Genomic DNA, 18,204 nt, shown 5'->3' on the forward strand with positions numbered 1-18,204 from the left:
GGAGAAAGCAAGGCTGGGTACCGAGAACCCGGATGGACGGCGTCTCCTACGTGAGCCAGGAGGAGACGGCACAGGGTCGGGGCCCAGGCTCATCATAACAAGGAGAGAAAGGGGCCCCAATTCACAGGGCCCCAAAACCAAGAACATTCCCAAGACAAACAGCAAGTGACTCGTGTTCCTTCCTGAACAAGAAAATGTCCCCAAGTTCAATGACCCATATCTTACCCACACTGGCTAAATATCTGATTGGCTCCTGGAATAAACCTCATACTTCATCCCAAACCCCATATTTATGAAAAGTAAAAATTCTTTCAGTGGCAAGAATAGGAAAAAGTCCCCATGTTGAAGAACTTGCTTCTAGCTTCCTGTTTTAGTGGGAATGGAAATGTTTAGCCGCCCTCGGGCATAATGACATTTCTAATTCACTGGGCTGCAGTATTGATTTACCTTGCCACAGAAGATATACTGCCTTCTGCAGAATTCTAATAGCCTTTGGCCAAAGAACAAAAGTCTAAAACCCTCATCACTAACACTAAGATGCACACATAAAATATTTTTAGCTCTGTTTCCTTGTGGAAGAAGGCCATGGGTTATGACAACAGAAGACAGGCAGAACTCGAAGCAAAGAGTATATGCAAAGGAAAAATAGATCTCTCATAACCAACTTGAACAAATCCGTGCTCCAAGGCAGGGGGTGGTGGGCAGAAACTTGTTGAACTCAAAGGCAAAGGAAAACAATGGGGTTCGAGCAATCTGGAAGGGAAAGAAAACAAAATACAATTAATGTGATGAATTTCCACAGTATAATCAACATTGCACCACAGCAGATTTTTCATTTGCATCCAAAAGGACTGTGTTCATGTAAGTACGTTGACATGATATTTTTGTCACTGTAGGACCAAGTATCTGATCATAACCTGTGATGAAAAACTCAAACCTAAACTGGGGCTTGCAAAAGATAGCTGCTAGGTCAGTAGTGGGGCGGGGGGGGGGGGGGGGGTCGTGCAGAAAGAAAAGAAAAAGTTATTCAGTGGACAACACCCCAACTTTATGTGATTTCTAGAGGTCACCTGTCTCAGACCTACTTTTGGTTCTGAAATTCTTTTAACACAGAATAAATTCTGTACTGAAAATAAGGTCCTTAGAGTTAGTGGTCCTGCAAGAGGAGAAACAGGAGACGGTAACACTTCTGACTGAGCGCCTACTATGCCAGTCGCTCTGCAAATGCGCGCTGCCTCAGTTCGCTGTATCCCAGGAGATGCGTGGACAAAACAAACGAGAATTGAATGTGAATAAGTTGGGAGAATGTGAATAAGTTGTCCAAGGTAATAGAGTAAGAAATATCAAGGCTGCATTCATGTCTAATTAGTCAGACTCTTAAGATCATGCTCTTTTGACCTCGCACAAGGCAAACTCTAGAGGGAGCTCAGAATTTTAACAGCGGTAACTGTCTGTCGTCGAGCAATGGTTCTCAACAGTGCCTCTGAGGACAGGCTACCGCCAGTCTCACCCCCACTCCGGAGACACGGAATCCAAGGGAAAGCACTAGAAACAGCCTGCGAGCGCTCCCCCTCCCTAACTCAGTCCCTTAGACTCGCCACACGCCGAGGAGACTCAGAAACGTGAAGCTGTGATCGTCATTTTCCTCTTTGTATTGAGGAGGAGGAGGGCACTTTTTACTCCTCTGGGCACCACGTAGAGTGAAAATTCCCTCGGTGCCTTCCTTAGGACGCCCCTTTCCATCAAGCGTTATGTCCGAAGGCAGGGGACACTGCTGACGGTAGGTTATGAGGCACCGAAGGTCAGGAACGAGACTTCACACCTCCAGGTACCCACGGGTCACGCTTCCTGCCACTCCCATGACCTTCAAATGACCTGACTCGAACTTTTTGCCACCCTTGGTTAGAGGGGGTCAGCAAGGACAGGGTAAAGCAGTGGGGGGTGGCATGGCCCAGGGGTATGGGTCATCGACGAAGCACTTTTGAGAGAGTGTTTGCAAGGTCCTGGCAGCAGGAATGAGGGTCAGACAGCTGGGCCGACAGTCAAGGTGTTCACCTTCTCTAGTGCCTACGTGGAGACACAGGCGATGCTCCCATGAGACCTGCAACATTTTTTATTATTATTAATCCTCACCCGAGGACACTTTTGCATTTATCCTCAAATAGAGAAGGCGGGAAAGAGGGAGGAAGAGAGAGAGAAACATCGACGTGAGAGAGACACATTGACTGTTTGCCACCTACATGACCCCAACCAAGGTAGCCTGAGACATCTTTTGCCAGGCTCGACGGAAGAAAAAATTGGATGAAATGAGACTTTTCAATATCAGAAACAATTGAGATTTTACAGCATTTGCCAAAACTGCGATGTGCTTCCCACAATTGAACATCTAGGGACCCAAAATAAAGAAATTAGATCCCGAAGATGACAGGTGGAGAATGATCGAAGGATGCCCCTATTCAAGTGGCGATCAGGCAACCCCAACGAAAAGAATGGTGGACTCTTGGAGTTGGGATGGACAGAAATAAAGAAGAGTATTAAACCATATTAACAACTAAACATAAACAACAGAAGTGTGGACTGAGAAGACAAAACCATGCAGTGAGCGAAGGGCTAACTTGAAGATTATGACTCCAACTCAGGGGCGCTAAGGTAGTGGAAGGAATCACAATGTGATAGTCCTTAAATAAACATTTATTGACTTTAAAAAAGAAAAGACGTCAGCCATCTCAAGGCATCTGGCCTTATGGTCAATCCTAAATAAATAAATAAGTAAATAGATAGACGGATAAATAAATAAGTTATGGCTGAAAAGTAATACAACTATTATTGAATGCTTACTCTGTGCCAGGCACTGGACTATTTGCTTTACATACTTAATCTCCTTTAATTCTGATAATATCCCGTTATGGTTTCATCTACTATGATGATCTTAATCTTAGAGGTGTGGCAGGTAACTTGCCCAGGGTCACACAGCAAGGAGGTGGTGGGTCTGCTTGACTCCCACGCTGCTGCTGGGATCTGTGGGGCCAGAGTGCCTCCCAGTTCCCCAGCCTTTTGCAACAACGGGTGGCCATGACATGCTTCTGTCCTTCAACTGACCCTAGTGCTAAAAGGGCAAAGCAGTCACTGATAAAAATCTCCGTTTAATGTTTAACAGTAGCAGCCATCACACAGCCCACGTGTACTGCAGAGGACAGTGAGTCATTGCGGGGGGTCCGGTCTCCATACCTAAGATGCTTCAGCTCCTCGTCTTCCTCCCCGCACTGCCTGCTCTCTGACGTCTCTCCAACGCAGGATTGCCCACCCCCACTGGGAGGGGGGTTATTGCATTTTCTGCTCCTTGTTTTCTTCCCTTCCACACAGGGGCTCCAAGAGGACCAGCAATCCCAACCTCCATCAACCTTTCCTGTAAGATAAGAGGTTGGTCCGAAAGTATTTGGAGAGGAAAATCTCAGAGTTTAGTGCTAAGCTTCCGGCTCATGTGATTATTGGGAGGAGGGGACAATCTGGGGATTTATTACCTTCCGCGTTCTCCAAGGTCTTTCTTCTACCATGGCCAGAGGTCTCTGCACACTGACCAGAGTAGTCCGAATCAAGGTTGCATTAACAAACTTCTTGCAATAATATCTTAAATTTGTTTCTCATTTTATGACCATTTCAAAGCACTCTCACATACGTTCTACCATTTATTTACTTCTCACAAAAATGAATCAGGTGGGCAGGAGGTCAGTTACCGCTCTTGCTTGGCAGGCGTGAAATCTAACACCAGGTGGGTGAACTCCTTGCCTGGTGCGGCAATGGCTGCCAAGAACCACATCCAGACCACAACCCCGTCTTATGATCGAGCTCAGGTTCTTGTCATCACCACAGTTTCTCAATAAAGCAGGAAGTTGCTACTGTTAACGCAGTGCTAGGACATGAGAAAGACATAATGTACCGGTGCTCTGCCGCCGACCCCGGGCTGGCACTGCACAAAGTAAGGATGTGTGTAAGCCGGTGCGTGGTTTCTACCTCCTTCCTTCTCCAATACTACACAAGGCGCTTCCTCAACCCACCCCCATCACCTTCCACCTCGGGGCTGAGCCTCGACTCGCCGCTCCTTCAGTATCTCCCCCATCATATTCCGTGGGGGAGGCAAGAGAGAACTTGTACCATAGTCTAAGAACTTTGCTTTACTAGTTAGAAACGGATCTCAGAAACACTCCCCAAAGCATTGTTTTCTGATAACAGATGGGTGTGTTTACTGGTCCTTAGTTATTTCTACATGCAACCTATATCTCTCTCTTTGCCCCCTACCTCACCCCCATTCCTCAGGATCATACACCAAAACTGAACTAATTTGTATAGTATTTTCCCATGACTGTCCTTATTCTTTCTTCTATAATTAAAAAGAGTTAATAAATTAGTCTCCTGAGGATATTAATAGGGAGTAATAACAGCTTGCTATATTATGATTGCAACTCCACTCCTTGCCAGCAGGGGGAGCTTCCACTTGATCAAATCACTGGAACTCCAAGCCACAAAGGAAAGACGCGGTGGTGGAATTTCAGTGGAATTTCAGTTTACCGGGACAGGCCCCAAGGGGCCACACGTGGGGGCAAGGATGCCTTCCTGAGGCGTGTCTCTGGGCAACCATAGTTTAGTCATGTATTTAATCATTTCTCAGACATTTATTACGTGACTTCTATACATCAAACTCTGTGTCAGGCTCTGGAAATAAAGAAATCAAACAGTCCTGATCTTAAGTAATGAGCTTTCTGGAGGAGAGAGACATGTCAATAACATGTCAATAACAATGAAAACAAACAGCATAATTGTCTCCTACTTGGCCTGCTCCTAAAAGAACTCCACGGAGCACCGGTGCAAAGTGCCAAAAGCACCAGGCACCCTGCTGATGTTCAGAACGTGAGTCACTGATGGGACATCAGACTAATCGGAAAGAGAGAGATTTCAAAGAGCCTGCCAGCGGAAACTTCAGGCACTGCGAACCCGAGCCCCACAGACCTGGGCTATGGCAGAAACTTCGTGGATGCCTGTGGAAGGGTGGGAGGTGCCCTGGGCAGAGTCTAGTCTAACGGAGGCTGGGGGGAGGGGAGTGGCAGGTAGGTGGCAGGTCTGTCAACTGAGACAGAAAAACAGACAGCAAAGGGCCTTACCCCAGTATCTGTAATCCTGAAGTGGAATAGGGAGGGACACTGAATTATGAAATTATTGGATTATGAAAATACCCAGTGGGACTCCCTCCTCTCCATACACGGGAGGCGCCATCTCAGGGGCCAGAGGGAAAGGGGAGCCCCCTTTCCAGTGGGTCCGAGGTAACCAGAGGAAATCCAGCACGCTGACCTGCTTCCTCGCCTACGAGGACCCCTTTCTCGCAGGCCGCGCCGAACGTGTATGGTTTGCAGTGGCACTGGCACCCGGTCCCCTCCACAGTGGCAAGGCCCCCGTGCTGGCAAGGCCGGCAGTGGCAGGGGTCCGACTCATCCAGGTAGTCCTCCAGGGCCCGCCTCAGGTAGAGTCTCTTCACGGAGGCACAGGGCACTTCCTTCACCAGCTCGTACAGAGGCGTCAGCTGCGCAGAGAGACACCACAGTCAGGACGCTGCAAATCAGGCTGTTCGGCGACAATATTTTCCTTTTGGCGTTGAAGCTCAATCCCCATCCCAACAAAATCAAAAACCACTCTTATGTTAATTCCAATTATCTCTTGTTCCAATAAAAAGAGAAAACAATTCACTTTCTTTGTAAAACAAATCTAGGGAAAATCAGGACTAGACAGGGGAGGAATATTTTTTGTATTTTGTGTGTGTATACATTTTTTTTAAACCAACAAGACATTTATTTTCTAGTTATTGAAGACTGTTTTGGAGGCAGCAGATGCCCACCCCTGCAGAGGACAGAGGTAAAGGAAATGCACTTCCATCACAGTAAAGAAGCCCATGCCGTTAAATTTCAAATGAAATGTCCTGACTGAGAGACTTAACATGTCTCTCGAGTGGAGACCATCACTCCTGCTCCCTGAGTAAATGTGAAACAGGGAGACATTATTGCTCCGTGCTGGACATGTCCGATGCTTTGCGACCCAGATGTGCTAGCTGAGTCTCACAAACTGCTCGCCCAGGAACAAAAAGGCTCTGATTTGTAGCATTTGCCAATTTCTCAGTGTAACTACTGTCACTGTGGCTGGTTTCAGGCTGCCTCCATGACGTCATGGAGCACAGAACTGGGAAGAAAGGTGCATCGTTGGCCTTGGAGAAAGTCAATACAAGCTGGCGGCAGCACAGGACTGTCATTTACTGAGGGTCAGTCACATTTCCCTCCGTCTTCTTCTGAACTGGACAGCTGGGACAGTCACAGTAGCTGTAACATGGCTCTACTTTCTCTGTTCCTTTCCTGTGCAGCTAATAAGTTAGCACAGCTAGCTGGGACAGTCACAGTCCTATGTAACTGCTGGGACAGTCATAATCCTATGTAACTGCTGGGACAGTCATAATCCTATGTAACTGCTGGGACAGCCAGTTTTACAGTCACAGTCCTACATAACTGCTGGTACAGTCACAGTTCTACAGTCACAGTCCTATGTAACTGCTGGGACAGTCACAGTCCTACGTAACTGCTGGGACAGTCACAGCCCTAAGTGGGAAAGTGCATAGTTGAGAATGGAAAGGAATGTTGATCTGACGCGTAGAATAGCCTAAAGCATTTCCTCTTGCAAGAATCTAGAGCGCCTCCAAATTAGGGAACAAGGAAAACAATCAAATTTAGGGCAAAAGCTTAATATGCAAATTTTGTCATTAATTTCTCTTTGGATTTACAAGACCTTTTACTTTTACAAATGAAATATGGACATACAAGATAACAAACTTTCTGTTATGATTATGGACGTGTTCATTTTATCATACAGAACACACGTTAGGATTCAGAAAATGCTCATTACAGCCTTCTTTGTTTAACCCACTTGATTTCATCTCACGTTCCCAGTGCAACTCAACAGGCTGCTGCTTCCTGCCGCTTTGACCAGAGCCTCACGCACCTTCTGCTTTATGACTTGGGGAAGCTTGGTCACCGAGCCGGCCCAGGCAGAATACCGCTGCTGGTTTCCAGCGGGGTTATCCAGCTCCAGGAAACTGAGGCCAGTGGCCAAGCCTGGGTGGCCCCCTCTGACAAGGGGGTCCCCTCGCAACACGTTGCTCTGAGTGCCTACACAAGGAGAAATCAAATAAAGTGAGTCGGGGCGCAAAAATGAAAATGAGAACATAAACGTGAAAAGTCCTTCAAGTATTAAAACACAACACATTCAACTGAGTGACGTTCTGGAAAAGATGAAGCAGGGAAGCAGTAAAAAAATCAGTGGTTACAGGGGTGGGCATGGGAGGGGTGAAAGGGGGGAGCGCAGAGGGTTTTCAGGGCATCACAGAGGGTATTCTCTGTGATACTCTAGTGGTGGATACACGTCATTATGCATTTGCTCAAACCCACAGATGCACAACACAAGAATGAACCTCGTGGGAACTGTGGACTTGGGGTGATAATAATGTGTCACTGTAGGTTCATCGACTGTGACAAATGTACCCTGTGGCACTGGGTGCTGATAGTGGGGAGGCTGTGCCTGTGTGGCGACAGGGGGTACATGGAAACTCACCATACATTTGGCACAACTGCACTGTGAGTCTAAAACTACTCTAAAGAATAATATCTATTAAAATTTAAAAGAAAAAGTCATTACCTAACTGTTGATGATATTAGGCAATTATTGTTCATGTTCTTAATGTTTTCAGTGCAATAAGAGAATCAAGCTATACAGAAACATCATTCCTTGGAAGATTCATACATATATTTAGGGGTGAAGCATCATAATGTTACTTCCAAATGATTCAATACATATTACAAATATTTTAAATACACATTATTTACACATTGCTAAATAGTCAATATTATAAATATTATGCACAGATATATATATAGCAAAAAAGGCCAAAATAATAAATATTACACAGAGGAGGTGGGTATATGGGTGTTTACTATTCTGTTCTTTCAATTTTTCTGTATGTTTAAAATTTTTCATAATAAAATGGGGGGCAGCAGTTCATTGCATCTGGAATACTAACAATAACCAAAAAAACTATTACCAGTCACACAGTAACACACAAAAAGTATTCTAAAAAGTTTCCATATTAATTGAATCCTTTTTCATTTATGTGCCTTATAATTTCAGAAATATTTTTACCTCCACTTGTAACTGATTTTTACTCTAGTCATTAGCAGAAATTCCTAACTTGCAGATCACATTAGGGTGATTTTTATTTCCTTTCTTTTAACTGCATTTCATAAAATTTTCACAAAGTTTTGCAAATTCAAAATTTGCAATTTTAGCCTGGCCAGTGTGGCTCAGTGGATTGAACGTCATCCCATGGACTGAGAGGTTCAGGTTTGATTCCCAGTCAGGGCAGCTGCCTGGGTTACAGGCTCCATCCCCAGTAGAGGGCATGCAGGAGGCAGCCAATCAGTATTCCTCTCTCACATCGATGTTTCTATCTCTCTCCCTTCCTCTCTCTCTAAACAATTAATAAAAGAAATAAAAATAAAATGTTGATTTTTTTTTAAATTGCAGTTTTATCATCAGAAATTATTAAAGCCTGACATATTTTCCTGAATGCGTCCTCATCTTCATTGTCAGCTAATTTTTAATATGCAAATGGTCACCCTTTTAATGAAGTTCAGTCCCTTAACTACCTGAAGCGGAGTCACATGGAGTGACTGCAGATCTCTGAGCCCCAACCAAGACCTGTAAGAGAATAACCTTGGAATCGGAGCTCAACAGGTAGTCCTCACGCAGACTAAAGCTTCAGAATCATTGCCTTAGTTGGAACCCCTGTTTATGCACTACAGATTCTAAAACTTCAGTTTCGTGTTTGTTTTAAGCCTGTCCACACCCCAGTGAGCTCTGTGCTGCAGCTGGCCCTCTTCCCCTAGACAATGAGCCTGGTGCAACAGTGAAGAGCCCAGACTGTGAAGCCCACCAACCATGATCTTGGACAACCTTTCTGTGCCTCAGTGCCCCTGTCTGTAAAATGGAAATGAATAATACTTGATTCTTGAGTAGGCAGAGTAAACTGCTCAGTCCATGGCCTCACACAATGCAACTGCAGACTCACTTCTATCCCCACCACACCAAGACTCTCTTTATTGTAAGGCAGTTAAGAGTTACTTGGCAACTCCAAGAAGAGTCTTCAGTCTTTTTCTTGCCTGCTCCCTAGAATTTCTCTCTGTTGACCTCTCCTTCTCCTTTACTTTCCATGTTACTAACCTTTTGGGGTTCTTATCCTATCAGATTATTCTTTTTCATTCTTTCCTCTTTTTCTACAACTTTATCCTGTAAACTTTTATTTAATCACTCCCTATATTAAATCCATTAATGGCACCCCTGTCATCAGGATGAAATCCAAACTCTTTAACTTGGCGTCTAGACGGTCTAAATCTGTCACTTCTTCGCTCAAAGACTAGCACCCCTGATCCCCACCTCCCCGCCGCCACCTCCACCAGTAGCATGTACCAAAGACTTCAACCTCACTGAACATCCATGTCACAAGGCAAACCTGAACCTTCTCCTGATGGTGACATTTTTCTAGGCTTGTTTGCCAACTGTTATCACAGGGGAGAGAGGTGGTACACATGGAGGATTATTTACAGTCCACAGGAGACACCCAGTGAATTCTGCATGAGTCTTATTGCCTTGACATATAAAAGAGAGGTCAGAGACAAAAGTAACCAAATATATGAGAAACATTAAATAGGACACCTATTAAAATGTCCAAGGACTTTGGCAACCAGGAATTAACCAAAGAGAGGGGTGGAGGTGATGCTTGTAGTGCACATTGCCCCCTCTCATTTACCTGCAGCCCTTCTCAAGCCTTCGTCCAGTGCCTTGCATTTGCTTGAAGAAGATTTACCAAACAGAAAGTTGACATTTTTGGAAGAACATTCCTTCATATTTATGTACCCAGAATCTGGTGGGAAAAATTTAAAGGTGCTTAATTTCTGTATTTGTTGAAGACCTTTGAGATGTAGCGGGTATAATAAGGGTGAGGATGAGAGGGTATTTCCTACTACTGTGCCCATCCAACCAAGAGTGATATGATACGTACATGTTCAAGTGCTCTAGAAGAGTCAAGGGTCAGAAGAAAAAATATTTTGTTTTTGTTATTCAATAAAGTAACAGATACTACACTTACTTTCAAATGGTTGCCAATATTAGCTCCTATTAATTTAGACCAGAGAGAAGGAGATGCGGGTGATTTCTACACAAAACAGTAGAGGGGGCAGACATTAAACACCCCAAGGAGTGACATTTTTGCCCATCCATAGTCAGCTTCTCAGGCATAAAGCAAATAGATAAAAGTAGATGTGTGATCACCTCCCACCCATCTACTGGAGACCCCAAAATCTGAGTTCTGTTTCTACAGCAATTAATTCCTAAAACCCGAGTTCTACCCCCTCCATCTCTTCATCTCTAACATCTCTGGTGTCTAACATTTCCTTCTCCTGACTCAAAACCTTAGTATGTAAAATTACTGCTCATTAATTTAATGCATTTTTTTTGGGGGGGGGGGGTAGAACCTGGCCAGTGTGGTTCAGTGGCTGAGCATCGACCCATACACCCAGAGGTCACCAGTTCAATTCCTGATCAGGGCACATGCCCAGGCTGTGGGCCCAATCCCTGGTGGGGGGACGTGCCGGAGGTGGCCATCCGATGTTCTTTTTCATGAATGTTTCTATTTCCCCCTCCCTCTCCCTTTCTCTCTCTCTGAAATCAATAAAGAAAAAAATTTTAATTAAATAAGATGGGGATAGAAAATAATAAAATGTGGAAATATATTTCCTTATATAATTTTATTAATTATAATAACCTCAATATTTCTTAAAGAACAATTGGGAGAATATAGTACTACAAGGTGGGGCAAAAGTGGGTTTACAATTGTTTACATGAAAAATAATGCAATTATTAATAAATAATAATATAAAAATAAACTCTGTTTTACATACTCACAACTATAAACCTACTTTTGCCACACTCTGTATTGTATCCCAGGAGATTTTATTGTATTTAAATTAAACCCTTTAGGAAGAACAGAAACTGCTCACACGTAAAATTTTACTCAAAAAAAATACTTTTACCAACTGAACAAGCTTTTTAAAAAATTATCTCCACTTCCGGTCAGGATGGTGGGCAGGTAAAAGCGGTATCCCACAACCACATCCAAGTTACAACTAAACTACAGAACAACCATCATTCAAAATCGCCTGACACCGAGCTGAATGGAAGCCCTTCAACTATGGAATTAAAGCAGCAGCCACATGGAGACTGGTAGGAGGGGCGGAGGGGACGGGCTGGGCCCACACCCACGTGTGGCGGATAAAATCAGGAGGACACCTTGGCTGAGAAGGTCCTCCCTGAGGACTGAGGGGTCCCTGTCCCACACCAGGTGCCCTGCTCAGGGTTCCAATGCCAGGAGGAGAATCCCCATCACTTCTGGCTGGAAAAACCAGCGGGAACTGAGGCTCAGGGAGGCTGAGGCGGCTGGAGCCCAGGCAGCACCACTTAAAGGGCCCGCGCACGGACTTACTGGACTCTCTCCCTCTAAGCTTGGAGGGGTGGCAGCTCGAGGGGCGCCAGAGACATACAGGGAAGAACTGAGCTGTTTGGCATTGGAGTGAGTGCTGGAGAGGGGGCTTTCTCCGGGACAAACGTGCTGTCAGAGGCCTTTGTTCCTTTGGTGAGCCCTTCCCTGGGGCGGCAGACAGCCCCCATATCTGGGACTCCAGCAACCTGGCTCACACTGGTAGCCCCGCCCTGGTGACTCCCTGAGGCCCCGCCCCACCCAACTTTCAGGCCCACCCAAGCTGTTGCCAGTTGCTTTACCATAGAATTGGCCTGTCTTGGATCCTGCTTCAGGTTTTCCTAAATTCCTTCAAACGAGCAGCATCTGGTCTCAGCTAGCCCCATACCTCTCATTAAGAAATACATAGCAACAGCCCTGGCCGGTTTGGCTCAGCGGTTAAAGCGTTGGCCTGTGGTCCTGAGAGACCCGGGTTCGGTTCCCACTAAGGGCATGTACCTCGGTTGCAGTTTGTCCCTGGCCCTGGTTGGTCGTGTGGGTGGCAGCCACTCGATGTGTCCCTTTCACGAAGATGTTTCTCTCTCTCTCTCTCTCCCTCCCACTCCATTTGTACAAAAAATGGAAAAATGTCCTTGGGTGAGGATTAAAAAAAAAAAAAGAAATACATAGAAACAAACACAGGGAGGTAGCCAAAATGAGGAGAGAAAGAAACAGGTTCCAAATGAAAGAACAGAACAAAATCTCCAAGAAAAGAACTAAGCAAAATGGAGATAAGCAACCTAACAGATGCTGAGTTCAAAATACTGCTTATAAGGATGCTCAATTAACTTAATGAGAACCTCAGTGAACTTAGTGAGGGCCTCAAGAGCATAAAAAAGGACCAGTCAGAAATGAAGGATGCACAGTCAGATATGAAGGAGGCACTAACTGAAATAAAGAATAATTTACACAGATTCAATAGTAGAGTAGATAAAGCCAAGAAGCAAACCATTAATTTGGAATATAAGGAAACGAAAAGCACCCAATCAGAACAGCAAAAAGAAAAAAGAATCCAAAAAAAATGAGGATAGTATAAGGAGCCTCTGGGACAACTTCAAGCATGCCAACATTCGCATCTTGGGGGTGCCAGAAGGAGAAGAGAGAGAACAAGAAATTGAAAACCTATTGGAAACAATAATGGCAGAAAACTTCCCTAACTTAGTGAAGGAAACAGACATACAAGTCCAGGAAGCACAGAGAGTCCCAAACAACATGAACCCCAAGAGGCCCACACCAAGACACAGCATCATCAAAATGCAAAAGGTTCAAGACAAAGAGAGAATCTTCAAAGCAGCAAGAGAAAAGCAGTTAGTTACCTACAGGGGAGTTCCCATAAGACTGTCAGCTGATTTCTCAAAAGAAACTTTGCAGGCCAGAAGGGAGTGGCAAGAAATATTCAGAGTGATGAAAAGCAAGAACCTACAACCAAAAGTACTCTATCCTGCAAAGCTATCATTTAGAATCGATGGCCATATAAAGAGTTTTTCAGACAAGAAAAAGCTAAAGGAGTTCATCACCACCAAACCATTATTATATGAAATGTTGAAGGGTATTTTTGAAGAAAAAGATAAAATATATGAACAAATAAAATGGCAATGAATACATATCTATCGGCAATGGAATCTACAAACAAAATGAACAGGCAGAACAGAAACATTCTCATAGATACGGAGAACATTTTGTTGGTTGCCAGATGGGAGGGGACTTGGGGGAATGAGTGACAAAGGTGAAGGGATTAAGAAGTACAAACTGGTTGCTAGACTGACAAACCTCAAAGAGAAGGGGGTTAGGGGGTTGGAAGAAATAAACCAAAGAATTTATATGCATAACCAATGGACACAGACAACAGTGTGGGAAAAGGCGGGAGGGGGGTGGGAGTGGGGAGGAGGGGGGTCAAAGAGAGAAAAATGAGGAACATCTGTAATACATTCAACAATAAAGATAAAAAAAGAAATAAAAATTTATCTCCATTTCTTTTAAGAAAAGGCAGTAAAACTGAGTTTAGATCAAGCCACTTTCTTGATTAATTTTCCAAAGAAATATTGCCTCTGTCACTGCTACAAAAACCTATGTTTATTCAATTTATTTCCAACCTGTGAAGTTAGAAAACTTCAAATGCAACTTAAATGTTAATAGGTAAAAATTAAGCACAATGGGGAAAATTAGCCAACGGAAATACGGAAAAATATTGTAGTTCCCCCATCAGAGAAGGCTACAAGACCTCTTCTGATTCTCATGAAGTCTTACTCTCCCTCACTCTGAAACTTCTAATGGAAGCAACTGCTGTAAGTCTGGGAGACTGCATTCTCTGCTGAAACTATAATGAGACAGTTTGAGACATTTCCACATGATTTCCTAATGAAGTTATATCAAGTAGACATTTGGCCTGAATCCTGCAGTAGCAATTTTTTTAACCTACTGCATTAATTTTATCATCATATTTTAATAGCAGCTATTCATTATTTTTTATTATAGAAAAGCAAATGAACTGTGCTACCTAATGTCTTTAAACTGCTGCTTTAATGAAATATTTAAACACATTAGAGATGAAGAAGAGGAAGAAGGAGGAGGAGGAGGAGAGGGTCTTACTCTCCTCCAAGGTAGTAAGGGCATCTTGACTGATAAGAAACATTCTGAGGAGATGACTTGGAATGGAGAAGGAAGTGTGGGCATCAGCTAAGGTCAAAGTTGGGAAGGAACAGGTTTGACGGGAACATTAGTACACCAAGGCCAAAGCATCTCTGGAGAGGAAAAATGGATACTATGACACCATTCTCTCCCTTCCTACATTGGTTTAGCTGGTGAGGATCTCACCGTGAAGTTTACAAAGCACGAACTCACGGCGTGCTCTGATTCTAACCAAAACCAGGCATTTCTATCGGCCTCACAGCAGGAAAAAAACGAAGCTGGCTCTGGAGCCAGTTAGACCTCCTCATGACCTCTATGCCCTTCGATGAGTCTCCACCTCTCAGTCTGTGGGACAAGAATTGTAGTCTCCCTGGGTAACAGGGAGGGTCCCTGTTAACATACACAACTTGCCTATTGATAGGAAGGCAGCCAAGAAATGTAAGCTCTTGTTCCAAGTATTAGGTAGCAAGCAAACTTGTGATAGCCACCGCAGATTTTTCTTTTTTTTATCCTCACCCGACGATATTTTTCCATTTTTTACACAGATAGAGTGGGAGGGAGAGAGAGGAAGAGAGAGAGAGAGAGAGAAACATCGACGTGAAGGGACACATCGAGTGGCTGCCACCCGCACGACCAACCAGGGCCGGGGACAAACTGCTACCGAGGTACGTGCCCTTGGCGGGAACCGAACCCGGGTCTCTCAGGACTGCAGGCGGATGCTCTAACCGCTGAGCCAAACCGGCCAGGGCGGGCCACAGCAGATTTTTTAAAAGGAATGTGAGTGGTAAAGAAGAGAGAAATAAAGTACTTCTTTAAGACATCTTGATTTCTGCAATAACTGTCCATTCCTCATTAGTTTTCCCTGCGGAACAATATTTAACCTGAGAAATGGGAAAAGTTGAAAAGTATTCTAAACCCGATCAACACCCTCCGGAGAACACCAGTAATGCTGATGGCGTAGGTCACGTTTCACAGCCCCGTCTGAAAGAGTAGGCAGCCTTTTCTTCAGGCCCGTGAGGTTTTGAGTGAACCATGACGGATTGTTGCGGTTTGGGATCCTTTTCCATTTAATTTCTATTCGTCTGACGTTAGAGCTCTGAAGTTTAGGCTAACGACATGCTATTTCGCCCATTACAATCCTTGCGATGCTTTGACATAACATTTTTTTAAAAAATACTCTACCGCTCTGTTTCATTTTTTCTGTGTCCACATAAAATAGAACTTTGTATTCTCCTCCTAAGGATCCAGACTGCAGAAAATGTGTCCCGTATTTGTCAATCAATTTTCGGTAGGCGCTGTAGTCATACAGAGAGGGGAGGTAGGAGAGTTCCCTCCAGAACGGCTCAGAGAGCTGTAAAAACTCCGGGCTGTTATTGATGAACTGAGCCACTTCCACCGTGTTTTCAACAACCAACAACTGATAACTCTACAGGAAGAGAAAAGAGTAAAAGGAGTTTTAAGTCGACGCTGAAAAGGGAATGGAGTTCTCTGTCCAATGTCTCCATCAACTGCCATCTTCATCAACGGCCACATTCAACCCAGACTAGATGCATTTTAATTCTGATGTGTGATAAGGTCTCTTCTGGGCCCGCTCACTTGAAGCAATCTGAGGAATTTTTGGAATCCCAAGTAGGAGTGATATCTAAGGGATGTCACGGTCATTTCTTTTATACATGACCTTTAAAACCCTATGACCAAGTTGTTACGCCCTCCTCAACTACAAAAAAAGATCCAACTTTATTAACTGCTAAATAATTTCACAAATAAGTATATAAAATGATGAGTCCTTAGGGTCCACATCTTGGTGACGACTTTAAAGTACCATGATGTCCCATACTGAAGTATTTATAAGTCAAGTCACTTCATGATGAGGTCTTTTAACTACTTCTTAAGCATTTTTTGATGTTCAAGACATATCTACTTTTTAGCGAATCTTCACTTATAAGAACAATATGGATATGATAAATGTTTCTATACCCCATATTTCCACAGCTTTAGTCATCAAATAAAATGTTATGTTATATCTGCCTTGTGTGATTTATTAATCAAGTTACTGACTTTAAGAATGATATAAAATATGCAGATTGTGAATGATGATCAGTGTGAAATTTTTTTTCAGCAGTAAGTGTGTATTAATTAGTACAATTCATGTTAACTGTCCAGATTGCCCGAGAAAAAAGTTTTGAAATTTCAAAACAACAAAGTAGCTTAAGTCTTTTAACTTCCATATATAAACATTTTGGTATCTCAAATGTAATAAAGTATTTTAAATTTTTTCTAGAATTAGCATATAGGGAATACATATTGGATGATTTTTTAAATTATAATTATAACACTTAAAATAGTAGCATCGGGCCCTGGCCAGTTTGGCTCAGCAGTTAGAGCGTCGGTCTGAAGACCAGAGAGTCCCAGGTTCGGTTCCCGCTAAGGGCACGTATCTCTGTTGCAGTTTGTCCCGGCCCCGGTTGGGGTCATGTGGGTGGCAACCACTCGATGTGTCTCTCTCTCTCTCTTCCTTCCTCTCTCCCTCCTGCTCTATCTCAAGATAAATGCAAAAAAAAAAAAAAGTATCCTCGGGTGAGGATAAAAAAATAATAATAATTAAAAAGAATACCGTCAGTAATCATGGATGAGAAATTTAGGAAAGTTCTAACTAAAAGATTTGAAAATAATTTTTGTTTTAGGCTTTCAAATAAGGACAAATACTTTAATAAAAAAATAAAAGTATAAATAAATATACCAAAGAAAACTAACAAAATGAGATCATACTTTCTAAAGAAATATATTGTATTTTCTCTTTGACGAAGATACTATTGCCCTATTTTTTTTCAATGAGAGCTGATCTTTTGGTAAACATACTTTTGTTAATGTTATAAATACTTAAACCAGTAAAATATGGAAAAGTTAACTTATATTTCATACTAACCTTTTGCTGCTGGTTTATATTGCTACTTCTTGTTGTAGAATGCGTATCTGAATTCCGTGAGATAAGTCCAAAAAAGGATTTTTTCCTTGTAGATGATGAATATGTTGATGATGTTTCTTTTACATAAGACCAGCTACTGTTGTAGAATTCATAATTAAAATCATTATTTACTTTCACCTATAAAGAAAATGAAAAATTTTGCTATAACCAAATTAAGGCCTTGGACACAATCAAGAACTTTTTGTCATTGATCCTTTAATATAAGTATGTTCTTCCTACAGTCTCCCAAAGACAAAGCTCTTCACTGACACAAAACAACTATGCCTCTTATTAAAGTCAGGCTTGTGTGAGTCTACGGAACATACTTCATCCTGTAATTACTCTTTGTTAAGCAGGAAACGGTATCAACAACGGCAACCCCAAGGGAGTCACAAAATACATTCATGTACAAACATCCATTTTCTTTTAATGTCGACATTTAGCTCAGAAATGAGCAAATCAACAAGGCTACACTAAAAAAAGAACTACAAAGCAATTGCTTCTTGATTTTTTGTTGTTGTTCTAATAGGAACAGAGATGCAAATAGTTTATATGAAGCAATCCAATTATTTGAACTTTGTTTTAGAACGTTCTATGTGATTTCATAGATTTAACTTTCCAATTCTGCTACGATTTATGTGAGTGGGCCTCTTTGCTGCTTAGTTGAGCATCTCCTCACTTCCATCTACTCTACACATAACTGCGAGAAGCATCTTTTTTCAAGGTAGTGTGATCTTCTTAAATTTTCCTTAATTAATACCTTCTTTCTTCCAGCTTAGATCCTGGATTCCCTCAAACTGATCCTTTCTCTGAAATTATAAAATCAAACATCCAACACTCTGACAAAGCATACTCTTCTGACTCTCGTTCTATTACTGCCACATCCGTTATTCAGCTTCATAGAAACAGGTTCATCAATTTCTTTTCCCTCCTTTCTCCCTATTAGCACCTTCAT

General features: G+C 42.9%; 1 protein-coding gene across 1 annotated transcript in view; it reads right to left on the minus strand.

The window, feature by feature from the left end:
* Positions 1–18,204, minus strand: part of C7 (complement C7) — a 57,768-nt gene that overhangs the window by 18,694 nt on the left and 20,870 nt on the right. Inside the window, exons 7-13 of the mRNA XM_036278854.1 lie at positions 17,211–17,387; positions 15,467–15,710; positions 9,893–10,006; positions 7,033–7,199; positions 5,344–5,572; positions 3,229–3,406; positions 666–753 (exon numbers count right to left, since the gene is read on the minus strand). Coding sequence (XP_036134747.1) covers positions 666–753; positions 3,229–3,406; positions 5,344–5,572; positions 7,033–7,199; positions 9,893–10,006; positions 15,467–15,710; positions 17,211–17,387 — 1,197 coding nt within the window. The remainder of the gene's footprint in view (positions 1–665; positions 754–3,228; positions 3,407–5,343; positions 5,573–7,032; positions 7,200–9,892; positions 10,007–15,466; positions 15,711–17,210; positions 17,388–18,204) is intronic.

The sequence above is a fragment of the Molossus molossus genome, unplaced genomic scaffold (genome assembly GCF_014108415.1).
Source record: "Molossus molossus isolate mMolMol1 unplaced genomic scaffold, mMolMol1.p scaffold_m16_p_3, whole genome shotgun sequence".
In the NCBI taxonomy this organism is placed as follows: Eukaryota; Metazoa; Chordata; class Mammalia; order Chiroptera; family Molossidae; genus Molossus; species Molossus molossus.